A 17,665-nucleotide genomic window follows, 5' to 3' on the forward strand; every position below is an offset into this window, starting at 1 on the left:
AATGTCACTTATGGGGAAGACATAATTCATGAATGTCAAAAATCAGACACAGTGGTTTTAACCTTCATTGCCTTTCCCGAGGAAGTCATTCTAAATCACAGCTTATTAAATTTTAAAAAGTTTTTCTCCCAAGTACAATGCATCACAACTTTGTTGCAATAATCACAGGACTGCAGCTGCATAATTATAGCAATTTTACCTGGCCTAGATGCTTTTATTTGATATTCAGCTTCCTCTGTAAGTCGACCATTAAGTAAACGAAGTTCCTGAAAAAAAAAAACTTCCATATGATCATCCTTGACATTTAAATATTTATAAAGGCATTATGACCTTTATTGAGATCTGACATTGAAACGTCCTTTCTACTGGTAACAAAGCTTTTACTTTTTAGTTAGCACAGAAAATAACAGGGCAACAAAAACTGTGTCAGCATTAGTTTTATTGCGTTTTGCCCTCGTTATAATTATGATTGTGATTGAATTTCAACGACTGACTCTACCATGAATACTAGTCTGCCATAAATATTAATGATTTCATAGTATGGTGGGACCTAAATTTATATATTTTGCTACGAAGTAATAACTGTATATCAAACTTACTGGAAGGACAACAAAATATGGTGACAGCAATGGCTGCATTACATTCTTCATGTAGTCAACTACTAATTGCATTTCTTCATGTATCATGTCGACTTTGTTCTGAAAAAAAAATGTGAATCAGTTTTTGTCCTCTTACTGACATTCTTTGAGAGTTATGCCTTCAGGTGCACACAACAGTATCAATAAACAGACAGGTGAACGTAATAAAATCTTATATGTTAAAATGCATTTGTATTTATCAAAGATGGTATTGTATGAGTAGCATACCACACCTATACAGTTTTTTTCTGTATGACACATTCTTACTGCTTGGCACCTGACCTGTACAGCTAAGTGTTTTCTGTATGACAATTTTTACAGCCAGGCACCAGACATATACAGCTATGTTTATACTGTATGACAAACTTCTACAGCTTGGCATCAGACCTGTACAGCTAAGTTTTTACTGTATATCAATTTTTACAGCTTGGCACCAGACATATACAGCTAAGTTTTTACTGTATGACAATTTTATAGCTTGGCACCAGACATATACAGCTAAGTTTTTTCTGTATGGCAATTTTTTCAGCTAGGCACCAGACATATACAGCAAAGTTTTTACTGTATGACAATTTTATAGCTTGGCACCTGACATATACAGCTAAGTTTTTTCTGTATGACAATTTTTACAGCTTGACACAAGACCTGTACAGCTAAGGTTTTACTGTACACATGTATGACAATTTTTACAGCTTGGCACCAGACCTGTACAGCTAAGTTTTTTTCTGTATGACATTTTTTTACAGCCAGGCATCAGACCTGTACACATAAGTTTTCACTGTATGACAATTTTTACAGCCAGGCACCAGACATATACAGCTAAGCTTTTTTTCTGTATGACATTTTTTACAGCCAGGCACCAGACATGTACAGCTAAGTTTTTACTGCATGGCATTTTTTACAAGTTGGCACCAGACATATACAGCTAAGTTTTTTCTGTATGGCAATTTTTACAGCTTGGCACCAGACCTTTTCTCTGTATGACATTTTTTACAGCCTGGCACCAGACATATACAGCTAAGTTTTTACTGTATGACAATTCTTACAGCTTGGCACCAGATATATACAGCTAAGTTCTGTATGACAATTTTTATAGCTTGGCACCAGACCTGTACAGCTAAGTTTTTTTCTGTATGAAATTTTTTGCAGCTTGGCACTAGACATATACAGTTAGGTTTTTTCTGTATGAAACTTTTTGCAGCTTGGCACTAGACATATACAGCTAAGTTTTTTCTGTATGACAATTTTTGCAGCTTGGCACCAGACCTGTACAGTTAAGCTTTTTTCTGTATGACATTTTTTACAGCTTGGCACCAGACCTTTTCTCTGTATGACATTTTTTCATCCTGGCACCAGACATATACAGATTTTTTACTGTATGACAATTTTTATAGCTTGGCACCAGATATAATTATACAGCTAAGTTCTGTATGCCAATTTTTGCAGCTTGGCACCAGACATGTACAGCTAAGTTTTTACTGTATGACAATTTTTACAGCCAGGCACCAGACATATACAGTTAGGTTTTTTCTGTATGACAATTTTTACAGTTAGGCACCAGACCTGTACAGCTAAGTTTTTACTGTATTACAATTTTTACAGCTTGGCACCAGACCTGTACAGCTAAGTTTTTTCTGTATGACAATTTTTACAGTTAGGCACCAGACCTGTACAGCTAAGTTTTTTTCTGTATGAAAATTTTTGCAGCTTGGCACTAGACATATACAGTTATGTTTTTTCTGTATGACAATTTTTACAGCTTTAAGGCACAAGACATATTTAGCTAAGTTTTTCCTGTATGACACTTTCCTATTTCTTGGCACTAGACATATACAGCAAAATATTTCCTGTATGACACATTCTTCAGTTGTTTTTGGTTAAGCGCCGTTTCTCAGCAGTATTTCAGTTATGTAGCGGCGGGCAGTTAATCTAACCAGTGTTCCTGGATTCTGTACTAGAACAAACCTTTTCTCCTGAAGTAACTACCAACTTCCCCACATGAATCAGAGGTGGAGGATGAATGATTTCAAACAAACAAAATTTAATGTCTTTCATAAAATCATCACGGAGAACATAATTATGCATCAACCCTGTGATCCATAGATCTGTGCTCTCACTATTGAGCTAAGCAGGCAGGTAATATGAGGTTACCATATAGCTTGGCTAAGCTTTTTTGCCATAATGGTGTGTGTGCTATTATGGCTATAAGGCACACAACAGCCATTTATGAACCTTTTTACTATGTAACTTCATTTTTTTTTTTTATCTAGAAATCTTCATTTTTTGTATTTTTCATGTATGTATAAAAGAATCAATTGTTTTTTTATCTGCATGACATCAGTCAGAACAAGCAGACATGATAATTATGGCGTATGAGGCACACAGAACCATCATGAATTTGCCGATGGTGGTCGTTTTCAACAGCCTTGTTGTTACACTGATAGTAAGGTATATAATCAATTATTTAATTATATTTGTTTCAACTAGAACTGTCACAGGAGTGACTCATACCCCCACCATACGGTCTTGTCACAGAAGAATGGCAACCATAAGAAATCTTAAAAATACTTTGGAGTACTTCATCCTGGGCTTCCACATATAAGTAATACTAGTATAATACTAGTCTAGTAATACTAGTAAATATAAAACAAGAGCACCGCCGTGCGGGTGCTGACGCTCATCTGATTTTTTTTGTGTAATAGAAATATTGTCCTACCCATGATTTTCTAAGTCTAAAAAGGGCCATCATTCTTGCAAAAAGCAGGATAGAGTTATGTTTCTTGATGTACAGTGTCCACTTATGATGGTGAAAAACTGTTGCAAGTTTTAAAGCAATAGCTTTGATAGTTTATGAGAAAAGTTGACTTAAACATAATACTCAACCAAGAAAATGATTTTCTAAGTCCAAAAGGGGCAATAATTATTGCAAAAAGCAGGATGGAGTTACGCTGCTTGCTGTACAGGGTCAGCTTATGATGGTGAACAAGTGTTGCAAGTTTCAAAGCAATAGCTTTGATAGTTTAAGAGAAAAAGTTGACCTAAACATAAAACTTAACCAAGAAATCTGATATTTTCTAAGTCCAAAAGGGGCCATAAATCTTGCAAAAAGCAGGATGGAGTTATGTCTTTTGCTGTACAGGGTCAACTTAAGATGGTGAACAAGTGTTGCAAGTTTTAAAGCAATAGCTTTGATAGTTTAGGATAAAAGCTGACCTAAACATAAAACTTAACCAAGAAAACTGATTTTCTAAGTCCAAAAGGGGCAATAAATCTTGCAAAAAGCAAGATGGAGTTATGTTTCTTGATGTACAGGGTCTGCTTATGATGGTGAACAAGTATTCCAAGTTTCAAAGCAATAGCTTTGATAGTTTGGGAGAAAAGTTGACCTAAACATAAAACTTAACCAAGAAATCTGATATTTTCTAAGTACAAAAGGGGCCATAAATCTTGCAAAAAGCAAGATGGAGTTATGTTTCTTGCTATACATGGTCAGCTTATGATGGTGAACAAGTATTCCAAGTTTCAAAGCAATAGCTTTGATAGTTTAGGAGAAAAGCTGACCTAAACATAAAACTTAACCAGGCAACGCCAACGCCGACAACCGCTCAAGTGATGACAATAACTCATTATTTTTTTTCAAAAAATCAGATGAGCTAAAAATATTAGAGATACACTAAAAATGAATACAAACAAGGAGCTGCGTTCAATAAACGCTTGATGCCCCGTGGCATCCTTGTCGATACATAGCAACCTAAGTCCAAAACGAGGTCAAGGTCAAACTGAGGTTAGGTGATGTTTGAAGATGAGGAATGGTCACAGGTTACATCTGTATTAGTATCAATTCATTCTTGTAAGTGGTATTAATGCTTGACGAAACGGTCCCATTTGGTTAACCGAGAGATGGCCCATATAAAGCAACCTCAGTAAGTCCAAAATGAGGTCAAGGTCAAACTGAGGTCAGGTGATGTTTGAAGATGAGGAATTTTCACAGGTTACATCTGTATTAGTATCAATGCATTCTTGTAAGCGGTATTGATGCTAGACGAAACGGTCCCATTTGGTTAACCAAGAGACGGCCCATATAAAGCAACCTAAGTCCAAAATGAGGTCAAGGTCAAGGTCAAACTGAGGCCAGGTGATGTCTGAAGATGAGGAATAGTCACAGGTTACATCTGCATTAGTATCAAGTCATTCTAGTGAGGGATATTGATGCTAGACAAAATGGTCCCATTTGGTTAACCTCGTACGGACGGACAGGGCGATCACTATATGCCTCCCGCATCAGTAGATGCCGGGGGCATAAAAAGTGTCTTACCAACCCATGTTACCACAGAAAAATGTATTTACTTCTTACATAGGACTTATAATAAAAAAGTTAGAAAATGCCTAAAATATTGAAAATCTAAAAATAGGATTTCTAAAAATAGGCTAATTCCTGGAATTTAAGGGGAAGAAACTCAGTACAAAAGTTAAAAAAAGGTTACTTCCCTTTGGCTCTAAGCCAATCAGAATGAGATATAGTGAAAATACATCAAAATTAACCTTAAATTCTAGGTAAAAGGGGGCACAATTCAAGAAAAATTGGTGTCAGAGTTATGCACCTTGTGTCACACGATGTGGGTGATGAGGTGGAACATCTATTTTAAGTCTGAATCAAATCCATTCAGTAATAACTGAGATATAGTGAAAACACATCAAAATTAACCTTAAATTCTAAGTAAAAGGGGACATAATTCATGAAAAATTGGTGTCAGAGTTATGCACCTTGTGTCACATGATGTGGGTGATGAGGTGGAACATCTATTTTAAGTTTGAATCAAATCCATTTTGTAATAACTGAGATATAGTGAAAATACATCAAAATCAACCTTAAATTTAAAGTAAAAGGGGACATAATTCATAAAAAAATTATGTCAGACTTAAGCACCTTATGTTACATGATCTGGGTGATGAGGTGGAAAAACTATTTTAAGTTTGAATCAAATCCATTTAGTAATAACTGAGATATAGTGAAAATACAACAAAATTAACCTTAATTTCTAAGTAAAAGGGGACATAATTCATGAAAACTTGGTGTCAGAGTTATGCACCCTGTGTCACATGATGTGGGTGATGAGGTGGAACATCTATTTTAAGTTTGAATCAAATCCATTCAGTAGTAACTGAGTTATATTGAAAATACATCAAAATCAACCTTAAATTCTAAGTAAAAAGGGGCATAATTCATTAAACAAGAGGACCATGATGGTCCTGAATCGCTCACCTGTTCCCACATGACCCAGTTTTTGGTTTGACGTCGTTTTTTCTATTATTTGACATAGTGACCTAGTTTTTGAGCTCATGTGACCTAGTTTTGAACTTGACCTAGATATCATCAAGATAAAAATTCTGACCAATTTTCATGAAGATCCATTGAAAAATATGGCCTCTAGAGAGGTACAAGTGTGTACATTTCTCCCTCTCCATAGCCTGAATCCTAGATCATAAAAATGCTTACTGTAAAACCATCCATATTCACAGGGGACAAATAATTTTCTTGGATTTCGTGGTTGTGTCAATCCACAAAATTAAATCCATACAAACAAATAAAATAAGTCTTATCAATTTCATCTTCAAAACTTTAAATCAATGCATTAAAACCACAAAATTTCATGACCAAGAAATAATTTGATTTCTCAGTAAGTAAAATTGAATTTATTTCCAAAATACAATTATCATTTATCAAACAAAACAGTTTTCTTAATATGCAAATATGATACAAGTTTCCTAGAGAAATGATAATTGTATTTTGGAAATAAATTCAATTTTACTTACTAGAGAGGTCAAAAGACTTTTTCATTATTTGATCTACTGACCTATTTCTGAATGCAGTTGACCCAGTTTCAAACTTGAACTAGATACCATCAAGATAAACATTCAGACCAACTTTCATACAGATCCCATGAAAAGTATGGCCTCTAGAGAGGTCACAAGGTTTTCTATTATTTGACCTACTGACCTAGTTTTTGATGGCACGTGACCCAGTTTCAAACTTGACCTAGATATCATCAAGGTGAACATTCTGACCAATTTTCATGAAGATCCATTCAAGGGTATGGCCTCTAGAGAGGTCACAAGGTTTTTCTATTTTAAGACCTACTGACCTAGTTTTTGACCGCAGTTGACCCAGTTTCAAACTTGACCTATATATCATCAAGATAAACATTCAGACCAACTTTCATACAGATCCCATGAAAAGTATGACCTCTAGAGAGGTCACAAGGTTTTTTCATTATTTGACCTACTGACCTACTTTTTGAAGACATGTGACCCACTTTCGAACTTGACCTAGATATCATCAAGATGAACATTCTGACCAATTTTTATGCAGATCCATTCAAAAGTATGGCCTCTAGAGAGGTCACAAGGTTTTTCTATTTTTAAACCTACTGACCTAGTTTTGACCGCACATGACCCAGTTTTGAACTTGACCTAGATATCATCAAGCTGAACATTCAGACCAACTTTCATACAGATCCCATGAAAAATATGGCCTTTTGAGAGATCACAAGGTTTTTCTATTATTTGACCTACTGACCTAGTTTTTCGCAGCACGTGACCCAGTTTTGAACTTGACCCAGATATCATCAAGGTGAACGTTCTGACAAATTTTCATGATTATCTTATGAAATATATGGCCTCTAGAGAGGTCACAAGGTTTTTCTATTTTTAGACCTACTGACCTAGTTTTTGAAGGCATGTGACCCAGTTTCAAACTTGACCTAGATATCATCAAGAAGAACATTCAGACCAACTTTCATACAGATCCCATGAAAAATATGGCCTTTAGAGAGGTCACAAGGTTTTTCTATTATTTGACCTACTGACCTAGTTTTTGACGGCACGTGACCTGGTTTCAAACTTGACCTAGATATCATCAAGATGAACATTCTGACCAATTTTCATGAAGATCTTGTGAAATATATGGCCTCTAGAGAGGTCACATGGTTTTTCTATTTTTAGACCTACTGACCTAGTTTTTGACCGCACGTGACCCAGTTTCGAACTTGACCTAGATATAATCAAGTTGAACATTCTGATCAATTTTCATAAAGATCCCATGAAAAATGTGACCTCTAGAGTGGTCACAAGCAAAAGTTTACGCACTAACGGACGCACGGACGGACGCACGGACGGACGACGGACGCTGCGCGATCACAAAAGCTCACCTTGTCACTTTGTGACAGGTGAGCTAAAAATTGGTATCAGAGTTATGCACCTTGTGTCACATGATGTGGGTGATGAGGTGGAACATCTATTTTAAGTTTGAATCAAATCCATTTAGTAATAACTGAGATATAGTGAAAATACAACAAAATTAACCTTAAATTCTAAGTAAAAAGGGACATTATTCATGAAAACTTGGTGTCAGAGTTATGCACCTTGTGTCACATGATGTGGGTGATAAGGTGGAACATGTATTTTAAGTTTAAATCAAATCCATTTGGTAATAACTGAGATAATAGATTTCGGGACGGGACGGGGCGGGACGGGACGGGACGTGACAAAACTGACTCCTATATATCCCCCTCAAACATGTTTGGTGGGGGTATAAATATTAAAAAAATAATAAAAATAAATACCTCTGCATTTGTCGCAAGTTGACCTTTGCCCCAATATTTTGACTTGGCGAGTCGGAATACCATCTTTTCCTGAAAAATTTAAAACAGCTTTGATTGGTTTCTTGACATACGGTACTGTGGTATGCTTTTAAGGTAATTCTGCACGTTTGGACTGAAATTTTTTCTACAATGTAGAATTTGATTAAACTCTGATTTTTCAAAACTTAAGAATTCAGCAAATAACAAGAGCTGTCACTTGGTGACAAATGCCCCCGAAGTAGGCCCAAGTATGCCACAGTTGTATGCGCAAAAAATCACATATCATTTTGTGACCTTGACCTTGACCTAAGAGGCCTCGGTCATAAGTGTGACACATCTTCTCAATATGGTTAACATTTGTGTCAAATTATTTTCAAATCCCTTGATAAATGACAGAGTTATGGACCAGACAAGAAACACCTTTGACTTCTAAGTGTGACCTAGCTTGACCTTGGAGCTAGGGGTCTAGGTCTTGCACATGACACCTCATCTCAATATAGGGAACATTTATGCCAAGTAATTTCAAAATCCCTTCATCAATGGCAGAGTTATGGACCAGACAAGAAACAGACCATGTTAACTTTTGACCTCTTAGTGTGACCTTGACCTTGGAGCTAGGGGTGTGGGTCTTTATCAAACGTCGTCTCATTATGAAGAACATTTATGCCAAGTAATTTCAAAATCCCTTAATGAATGGCAAGAGTTATGGACCGACACGAAGCATACCCTGTTAACCTTTGACTTATAAGTGTGACCTTGACCTTGGAGCAAGGGGTCTGGGTCTTGCACATGACTCGTCATCTCATTATGGTACATATTTATGCCAAATTGTTTAAAAATCCCTTCATGGATGGCAGACTCAGAGTTATGGACCGGACACGAAACAGACCATGTTAACCTTTGACCTCTAAGTGTGACCTTGACCTTGGAGCTAGGGGTCTGGTCTTGCGCACGACACGTCTCATTATGGTGAACATTTATGCCAAGATATTTTAAAATCCCTTTATGGATGGAAGAGTTACAGCCCAGACAAGAATTTACTGGACGCACGGACAGTCAGTGCGATTTTAATATGCCCACCTTCGGGGGCAATATATTAAAAAGGATAGGGTTGTGTGCTTGATTTTTTGCTAGACTGATCTGAAAAATCTGGACCTCAAGCCATTTTTCATAATGGGAGTCTATGGGAAAATCATAACTTTCATAGTATTTTCGCGAATAGAAATTTTTCTACAATGTAGATTTTGATGAAACTTCTCACAGTTGTAAATAAACATATGACCTATAATATGGTGAAATAAAATGTATATGTCCGTGTGCTTATTTTTGAGGTACTTGACCATTACTGAAGTGAATCGAATATTTCACGCTAATTTTGATACATTATTTTGAATTATTTAAAGTGTCATATTTTTTAATATCACATTTTGACTTTAGAAATATCGTAACTGTGGCATGTTGATTAATTTACTCACTGGTTGTCATTAATTTATAAAATGATCTTCATTTCCATACGCCTAATCCAGGCTTTATTCTAGGATTTCAAGATAAATGACGTTATGCCATCACTTCCGGTTTATCAAACGTGCAGAACTACCTTAAATTGGAACTCTATTCTTCCTGTTTGCTATTTCCTTTTGTTTTTATGTATGTAAAATGACAATGGTGATGATGGTGGTGGCGGTAGTGTTGTTAAAACACAACAACAATATGAATGTTACAGAAAATATCCCCTAAAATAACTGCTATTTCTATACTTCTATTAAGTAGTCATCTGCCTTAAGAAGCCACTTTTGCCACTTCCCTTGACTGGTTACTTAAAGAGAAAGGCAATGTTGTTTTTATGTTCATTCCATCTGCTAGGATTCCTTAAATATTTTAAAGAAGTGAAAGAATTTTCAAAATTGACTTAAAAATGAGAAAGTTATGAACATTTAAATATTTGATCAAAAATGTGGCCATTTTGCTTCCATGGCAACATTAAACAAAATGGCAGATTTATTAAATTTCTAGTATTTGAACTGTATTTACTTATTTCTGTAAAATCATTTCTCTAATTTTTATAAGGGACGTATTATGTTATACCCCTGTTGTCCGTCTGTCTGTCCCTTAGCAATTTCGTGTCTGCTCTGTAACTCTTGAACCCCTTGAAGGATTTAAAACAAACTTGGCACAAATGTTCACCACACTGAGACGATGTGCTGAGCGCACGTTTCAGATGACTTGCTTCAAAATCAAGGTCAGACTTAGGGGTCAAATGGCCCCTTATGACTTTGCTTTGTGTATACTGCTTTGCATTGCAGTGCTCTTGTTTTTATTTGGTAGATCCCTTTTTTGTTCTCTTACAATAATTTTTTTTTAATTACTGCCCTTTTCTGTTACTATAAATAGCTTATTTTGAAACTTTTTTATTATTGGCCATAGGGAAAACCGAGACCATTTTTCTGTGGTACAACACTGATGGTAACTCTAATTTTTAGGTGTATTTTGACCGACCTGTACCTGGTAAGGATTTTTTTGTGGACTTCCCTTCGGGCATATATTGCCCCGCTTGGCAGAGCTTTTGTTCCAAATATAATGGAAGAAATTACCATGTTTTACATTATTATTATACCAGATTTATATAGCGCCCTTTTCATGATCAATTTCATGTTCAAAGGCGCTTTACATAGTTCAAATGCAGCCACACAGGGCGCCTAATTCATCCTCTACTAGTACAGACACAGAGCGATCTGACCAGAGGGACAGAGTGAGACAAAGCCCCCACAACAGAGAGATCAGAAATCAGATACAGGCTTGTCCGGCTAACTTAGCCTAGCTCGTTGCGAATAGACAGCCTGGTTCTTTAACGTGCCCAGTGTATAGCACTGATACACGCAAGGATTGCCTGGGTTCCTGACCAGAACACCTCTAGTTGGGTGGGAAACACTGAAAAGCATTTCTGAAAATTCCCAAGTAGCTGGCGGGGATCGAACCCCGACCTCAGGATTGGAAGGCCAGTGTGCAAACCACTGAGCTATCCGTCCACCTTACATCTTACACTCAAGAAACATTGGAAAGTAGGGATGGCAACGAATAATCGTTCATTACGTGAATATTCGAATACTGTTTTACTATTCGAATATTTGAAAGAAAATAGAAATTTATGACAAAAAGATAAAAGCTAACTGAAAGAACCAAGATGTTCGTTTATCTATAAGCCAAAAGGCCATATTCATTAGAAGTATGTGCGACAAAGATTTCCGCTGTTGTTAGATGTGTCATTTTGTATATTAGAAATCCGAAATTGTACGCTGCTATGGTGATGACATTGTACCTAGTTGCTTGCCTTAAGAAAACTTGATGGTCACAAATTGATACAAATCGGTTACAAATCACTTTGTTTGCAATAGGTGCAAACCGCTGATAATTAAAATAACATTGAACATCACTTGATCTAATGACTCAGATTTCAATCAAAGATGATCACAGATGTATCTGAGTAAAGAAAAATACTGTAAAGTGTAGAAAACAAGTCAACTGTATAATTTTCTATGTATATTTTGCAAAATGTAACGAGTAAATGCATTTCGTACCATAAGTCTCCACATTCAGACAAGTAGTGTACTTAAGCCAAATATTGCTTTATACTTTCTGCATTACACTCTTGGACGTTTTAGAATACCTCATCTGACTGGAAGAAAAAGTTCATTCTATTACATTAATATTCTGTCTAAGTGTTTCCTGAGCCTTCTGCCGTATGGAAGTATTTCATGCGATCATCTGATAATTTAAGAAGTCAGCTACGTGTAATGTGAGTGGAGAGAACCTCACTTACTTGTATACACTGGCTACATCCTTGTTAAATATAAAATTCATAAATTAAATCCTAACAAAGTTAGATTACAATTATATTATACAATAAAAGATAAAAAAAAGTGACGCGAACGATAAGTCAGTCTTGTCTGTCTGTCTGTTCAGAACTCACAAAGCAATGTCATAAAACGATTTCAAAGTTATGGGATTAAGTGTATCAAAACACTATATTAGTATAATTCTAAGTAAAAAAGGGGGCATAATTCATAAAATACTGGTGCAAGAGTTACGCAGCTTGTGTCACATGATATGATGTCGGTGAGGTGGATGATGATGTGGAACAACTACTTCAAGTTTGAATCAAATGCATTTCGTAAAACTGAGATAGTGAAAATGCTTCAAAATTAACCTTAAATTCTAAATAAAGGGGGGCATAATTCATGAAAAGTTTGTGCCAGAGTTAAGCACTTTGTGTCATATGATGTGGGTGATAAGGTGAAAAAATCTGTTTTAAGTTTGAATCAAATCCAATTAGTAGTAACTGAGATAACTGAATGTATCAAAACTTTAACCTAAAATTCTAAGTAAAAAGGGGAGATAATTCCTGAAATATTGGTGCAAGAGTTATGGCCCTTGTGTCTCATGATGTGAGTGATGATGTTGAACAACTATTTTAAGTTTGAATCAAATCCATTTAGTAATAACTGAGATATAGTGAAAGTGCATCAAAACTTTAACCTGAAATTCTAATTAAAATGGGGATAATTCATTCAATATTGGCACCAGAGTTATGGACCTTGTGTCATATGATTTGGAAGATGATGTGGAAAAACTACTTTCAGTTTGAATCAAATCCATTTAATAATAACTGAAACAGAGTGAAAGTGCATCAAAACTTTAACCTGAAAAAATCTAAGTAAAAAGGGGGGATAATTCATGAAATATTGGTGTGAGAGTTATGGCCCTTGTGCCATATGATGTGGGTGATGATGAGGAATAACTATTTCAAGTTAAAGCAAATCCATCAAGTAATAACAGAGATAAGGAGAAAAAAAGAGGAAGTGTAAAAAAAGTTTAACCAAGGTGGGGACGCGTAAAGATGCCGACGCCGGGGTGAGTAGGATAGCTCTCCATATACTTCATATAGTCGAACTAACAATGAAAAGAAATGTTGTTTGTGATATTGTCAACGCAGTTAACAGGTATCTAAGTGATTGAAATAAATTTCGAAACTATAAACGTGTTTGTTACTGAATGTCTATCTAATAAAAGTGGTATGCTGCCTCTCTCAGACTATGGCTCTCGCTTTAGAGCCACTGGCGCAATCATTTTCTGATTGGCAAATCTGTTGGCTTAAAGTGAAATTGACCCAGAGACCGGTAGTCCAACAAATTTGACGCAATCCTAGGAAATATTGAGATAATTTTTTCATATGGGCAATATCCCCACTCACGTCAAACACTCGAAAGACCAAAATAGTGGAGGAAATTTCTAATTAAATTTTCATTGCTGCCTACGCTTTACATGCTGTAGGTTTAACCCTTTACTCCATATACATTTAGCCTAATTAGGCTTATCATATCCATACAGCTTTACTGATAACCAGTATACTATCTCCATACAGGATACTGGGGAAAAATGCAGAATTTATACCTGTGTTATTCAATTCAATATTACTATATTCAATATTGTTTTAGACACTTAGTAACCAACATAAAGTTTTTTCACAATTAAATTTTCTTTCTAATGGTACATTTTACATAAAAGTGCAATAAATATTTCTTGACATACAAAGCTTTAAACCCATTAGTTTACTTTTCTATAATAATTTTAGCTACTTTTCTGTTGATGGTACTTATTTATTTCTGCATTTTTACATATTTAATATTATTTTGAAAATATTTCTGGTGTAAATAAAATTATTTTATTAGATTCAAGACAAAGGCTGGCTAAAAAGGGATTTCTTCAAGGATTTATCAAGTCAAGGGCTTTTAAAAAGTAATAAAAAGAAAGAAAAACACATTTGTTACTGCCAACTTATTTTTGTTTTCCTTTTTATTATTATTTATGACAGTATTGTTATTTTTTTTTTTATCTGATTTTTTTAAAAATATATTTTCAAGAAAATCTGCAGTTTTATTTTCCCATGCAAATTATAATCAGCTTTTTAATTTTATTAATTTTATTAAATGCCAATTATGTCACGAATTGGCCATAAATTCAAATAAAACTTACATGTATCAAAAGGGGATTTAATTTTTCACTGATTTATGTAAAAATTATCATACAATTTCTAAAATTACAAATTTTCTGGTGATTTAAACCGATGTATGTACTGTACATGTTTAACGTTTACAGTGCCTACAAGCAATAAAACCAATAACTTTACATGACTATGTACTGTGATTTATCCACCATTATTTTGAAATTTGGTCCTTAGAAGTTTTGACGTTTAGATTACCTGTCACAAATATAAAATAATCTGAACGTTGAATTATTTTGACTAGACCCAGAGGAAACCCTGTGTATCATGTGTATCCGCCATTTTGGGAGAAAGTTGTGAAACATATAACAATTGCATATCATTATTATTATTGTTATACAAGATTTATATAGCGCCCTTTTCATAAACACGTTCAAAGGCGCTTTACATATAGCAAACACAGCCACACAGGGTGTGAAATTCATCCTCTACTAGTACAGACACAGAGCGATCTGACCAGAGGGACAGAGTGAGATAAAGCCCCCAGAACAGATAGAGAGAAATCATTTTAGCTACAGGCCTGTCCGGCTAACTTAGCCTAGCTCTTTATGAGACAGTCTGGTTCTTAATGTGCCCGGGAAGAATCAGTACAGGCTAGTGATGCTCCGATTGTCGCTGATGTTCGATTAATCATCGCCAAAGTGTCAAAGTCGGTGACATCGATTCTGACCAAAAAGAATCGATTCTAGTCGCTGATTTTGTTAAAAAATTAAAATCCCGCTTTCAGGACTTTTTCAGATTCTTCTTGCTGTTTAGCTTGAATACTTTTGCTCTTTTATAATCTTTGGGTTAGTATTTCAAAATATCTGCTCTTTTAAATGGAGAATGCTGTCAGGCCAGCTGTCATGATCGTAACAATAATAAAACATTTGTTGCCCTGGCAGTAAAAAATCAGACGCCTTGAAATATTTTGGGTTCTGCATGAATCCTGAATGCCGGGCGTTGGCTCCTTTTAATGAAAACTTTGATATTACTAGAGCTGTTTGCAAAATATGCTTTAAAGCGTACATTAACGAAGGTACCCCACCCACTTTTTTCTAATTGGAAATAATTTTCAGATTTTATTTGGCAAGTTTTTATTATTCCTTCAATACAAAATAGTGGATTTACTTTAAAAAAGATGATAAACTAATTCCAGGCCTGCCAGCAATGTCCCCATCATATATTCTATGTCAAATTTGGCAGTGCATCTAGCATGACTTGAATCTTAGACCTTGAGTCATAGAGAAAAGATGAATCTAGATACTTTTACGTTTGGTCCAATAGTTCCTCCCAGATCGCAGTTTGGACTTATTTGTTCGAACCTTTGAGCAGCGGGTTAAGCTATCGGTTGGTTAACTTTTAAGGCTATATGTCGACATTTTAGAAGAATTTGAAAAACAAATCTTTGAGTTAAGGACTGCCTTTATAGTGAAATAAAAAAAAATCCCAAAATAAATATTTTGAATCAAGATGTAACCAACAGGTAGGTTAACAGCCGGTTAAAGATTCGAACAACTGGGCCATAAGTGCCCAACAGTTGCTAAAGGCTGTACAGTACAGCAGCTGTGTGATAGAATTCTTCATAAAAAGTAATAAAAGTTGTCATATAATAATCTGAAAGTCTTGAGAAAGGTTTGCTGTTACTACCATATTGCATTACAAAAGTCTGTATTGATCCTTTGGTTCCGATTAATCGATTCTGCTTCAGCTGTCCGATTTTCATCACTAGTGCAGGCCTCTTAGTTAGGCCTCTTAGTTAGGTGGGAGACACTCGAGAGCATCTCTGAAATTTCTAGTGCCTAAACTGGGATTTGAACCCTGGACCTCTGGATTGACAGTCAAGTGTGTTACCAATAGACCATCAGCCCACCTTATTATGTAAGTTGTTGTTCCTTTATCGGAAAAAAACTGGACCTATAAGGTTATATAGAGTAATTCAGTCAAAAAGTCCCTAATAAATAGATGCTAATTTTTTCCATTTTTCGCACATTTGCACGTAAACCGGGGACCAAACAGGCATCATGGAACGATCGTGGAATAAATTTTACATGAAATAAGACACTTTTCATGCTAATATTCGCATGTTTTTCGAGTTGTTTACTTGAGAATGAAAGTAGGGTGTTTGTTCTGCAGAATGCTTTCTGAAATGCAGCAATATGAGAGTACTTAACTTCACTGCAAACTATTCAACACCTTTTTTTTCTTTTCGTTTTCTTGAAGCAAATGTATGGGTATCTTGTAGAAAATAGCTCTAAGACGGAGTGAAAATCTAGAAACTGTATCAAAATTGTTTTTAAGTAGCTGAATTTTATATGAAACAAAGAACACTTGCTTTTATTGGAAAATTGCTTATAGCAGAGCAAAGCGGCGCCGACAGCGTCACATTACGGTTAAACGTGAGAAAAACAAAATGAATAAAACTGTGTAAATAATTATAATTAATCTGTAAAACGTCAGTAGACGCTTGCTGTTTACGGTTGACAAAAGCGTTTCGCTTACTGCTTTGAACGTTGAATAAAAATGTAAATGAGCGTTTGATAATAAGAATTTAGTGCTAAATACATTTTCTACGAAGAAAAAACAGATAAAATACAATATTTTCAATGCGAAACGATTTTCATCACACTTCCATAACTGAAATTTATTATATATACTTATGTTTGAGTTGATGACGTCATACTTCCACATTGGTGCAGTGGTTAGCGAGTTCGCTTTGAAAACCAAAGGTCGGGAGTTCGATCCTCAGCAGATGCATTTTTTTATTGTTTTTTATTTTTATTTTAGTTTTTATTTATTTATTATGAGTTTTAAAAGCATTGTAAAAAATAAAGTCAAGTGTTTTTGTTAGTGATGTCAGGTTCTAAAGTACTGTCTGTAGATAAAACTTACTTTTAAAAAAGTTTTGGGATCAAAATATACAGGCATTGAACTGTGAAAAGCACACAATGCTCTTCTCCCCGTTCACATATATTTCATCCACAAGCTTAAAAATCACTGACCAGAGTTTATTACTAGGAAACAAAACCTATTGCCTATGAATTATCAAACATAAAAAAGGCTCCTACTACCATTCCTATTCTATACCAGTAGTGCTAAAAGATTAACCATAAAAATGTCATAGACTGTTAACTTAGCAGTTCAGTAAATAAAACAGAAGTTTGCGAGAATTTCGGCAAACAGTGATTTTCTCTGGGTAAAATTCTCATCACAAACTTTTAAAAATGGCTAGTCTTTTGGATTTTAAACAAGCTTTGTACATGTAAATGATCTTTATCCTCCCATACCAGACGTCTATCATAGCAGTATTTTTGCCTTAATTAAAGTTGGACACATTCTTCCTTCTAAAA

General features: G+C 35.2%; 1 protein-coding gene across 1 annotated transcript in view; it reads right to left on the reverse strand.

The window, feature by feature from the left end:
• LOC123528443 (inositol-pentakisphosphate 2-kinase-like) overlaps positions 1–17,665 on the reverse strand; it is an 88,582-nt gene that overhangs the window by 70,336 nt on the left and 581 nt on the right. The window contains exons 2-4 of the mRNA XM_053520951.1: positions 8,261–8,329; positions 600–698; positions 100–266 (exon numbers count right to left, since the gene is read on the reverse strand). Coding sequence (XP_053376926.1) covers positions 100–266; positions 600–698; positions 8,261–8,329 — 335 coding nt within the window. The remainder of the gene's footprint in view (positions 1–99; positions 267–599; positions 699–8,260; positions 8,330–17,665) is intronic.

The sequence above is a fragment of the Mercenaria mercenaria genome, chromosome 13, assembly GCF_021730395.1.
Source record: "Mercenaria mercenaria strain notata chromosome 13, MADL_Memer_1, whole genome shotgun sequence".
Classification (NCBI taxonomy): domain Eukaryota; kingdom Metazoa; phylum Mollusca; class Bivalvia; order Venerida; family Veneridae; genus Mercenaria; species Mercenaria mercenaria.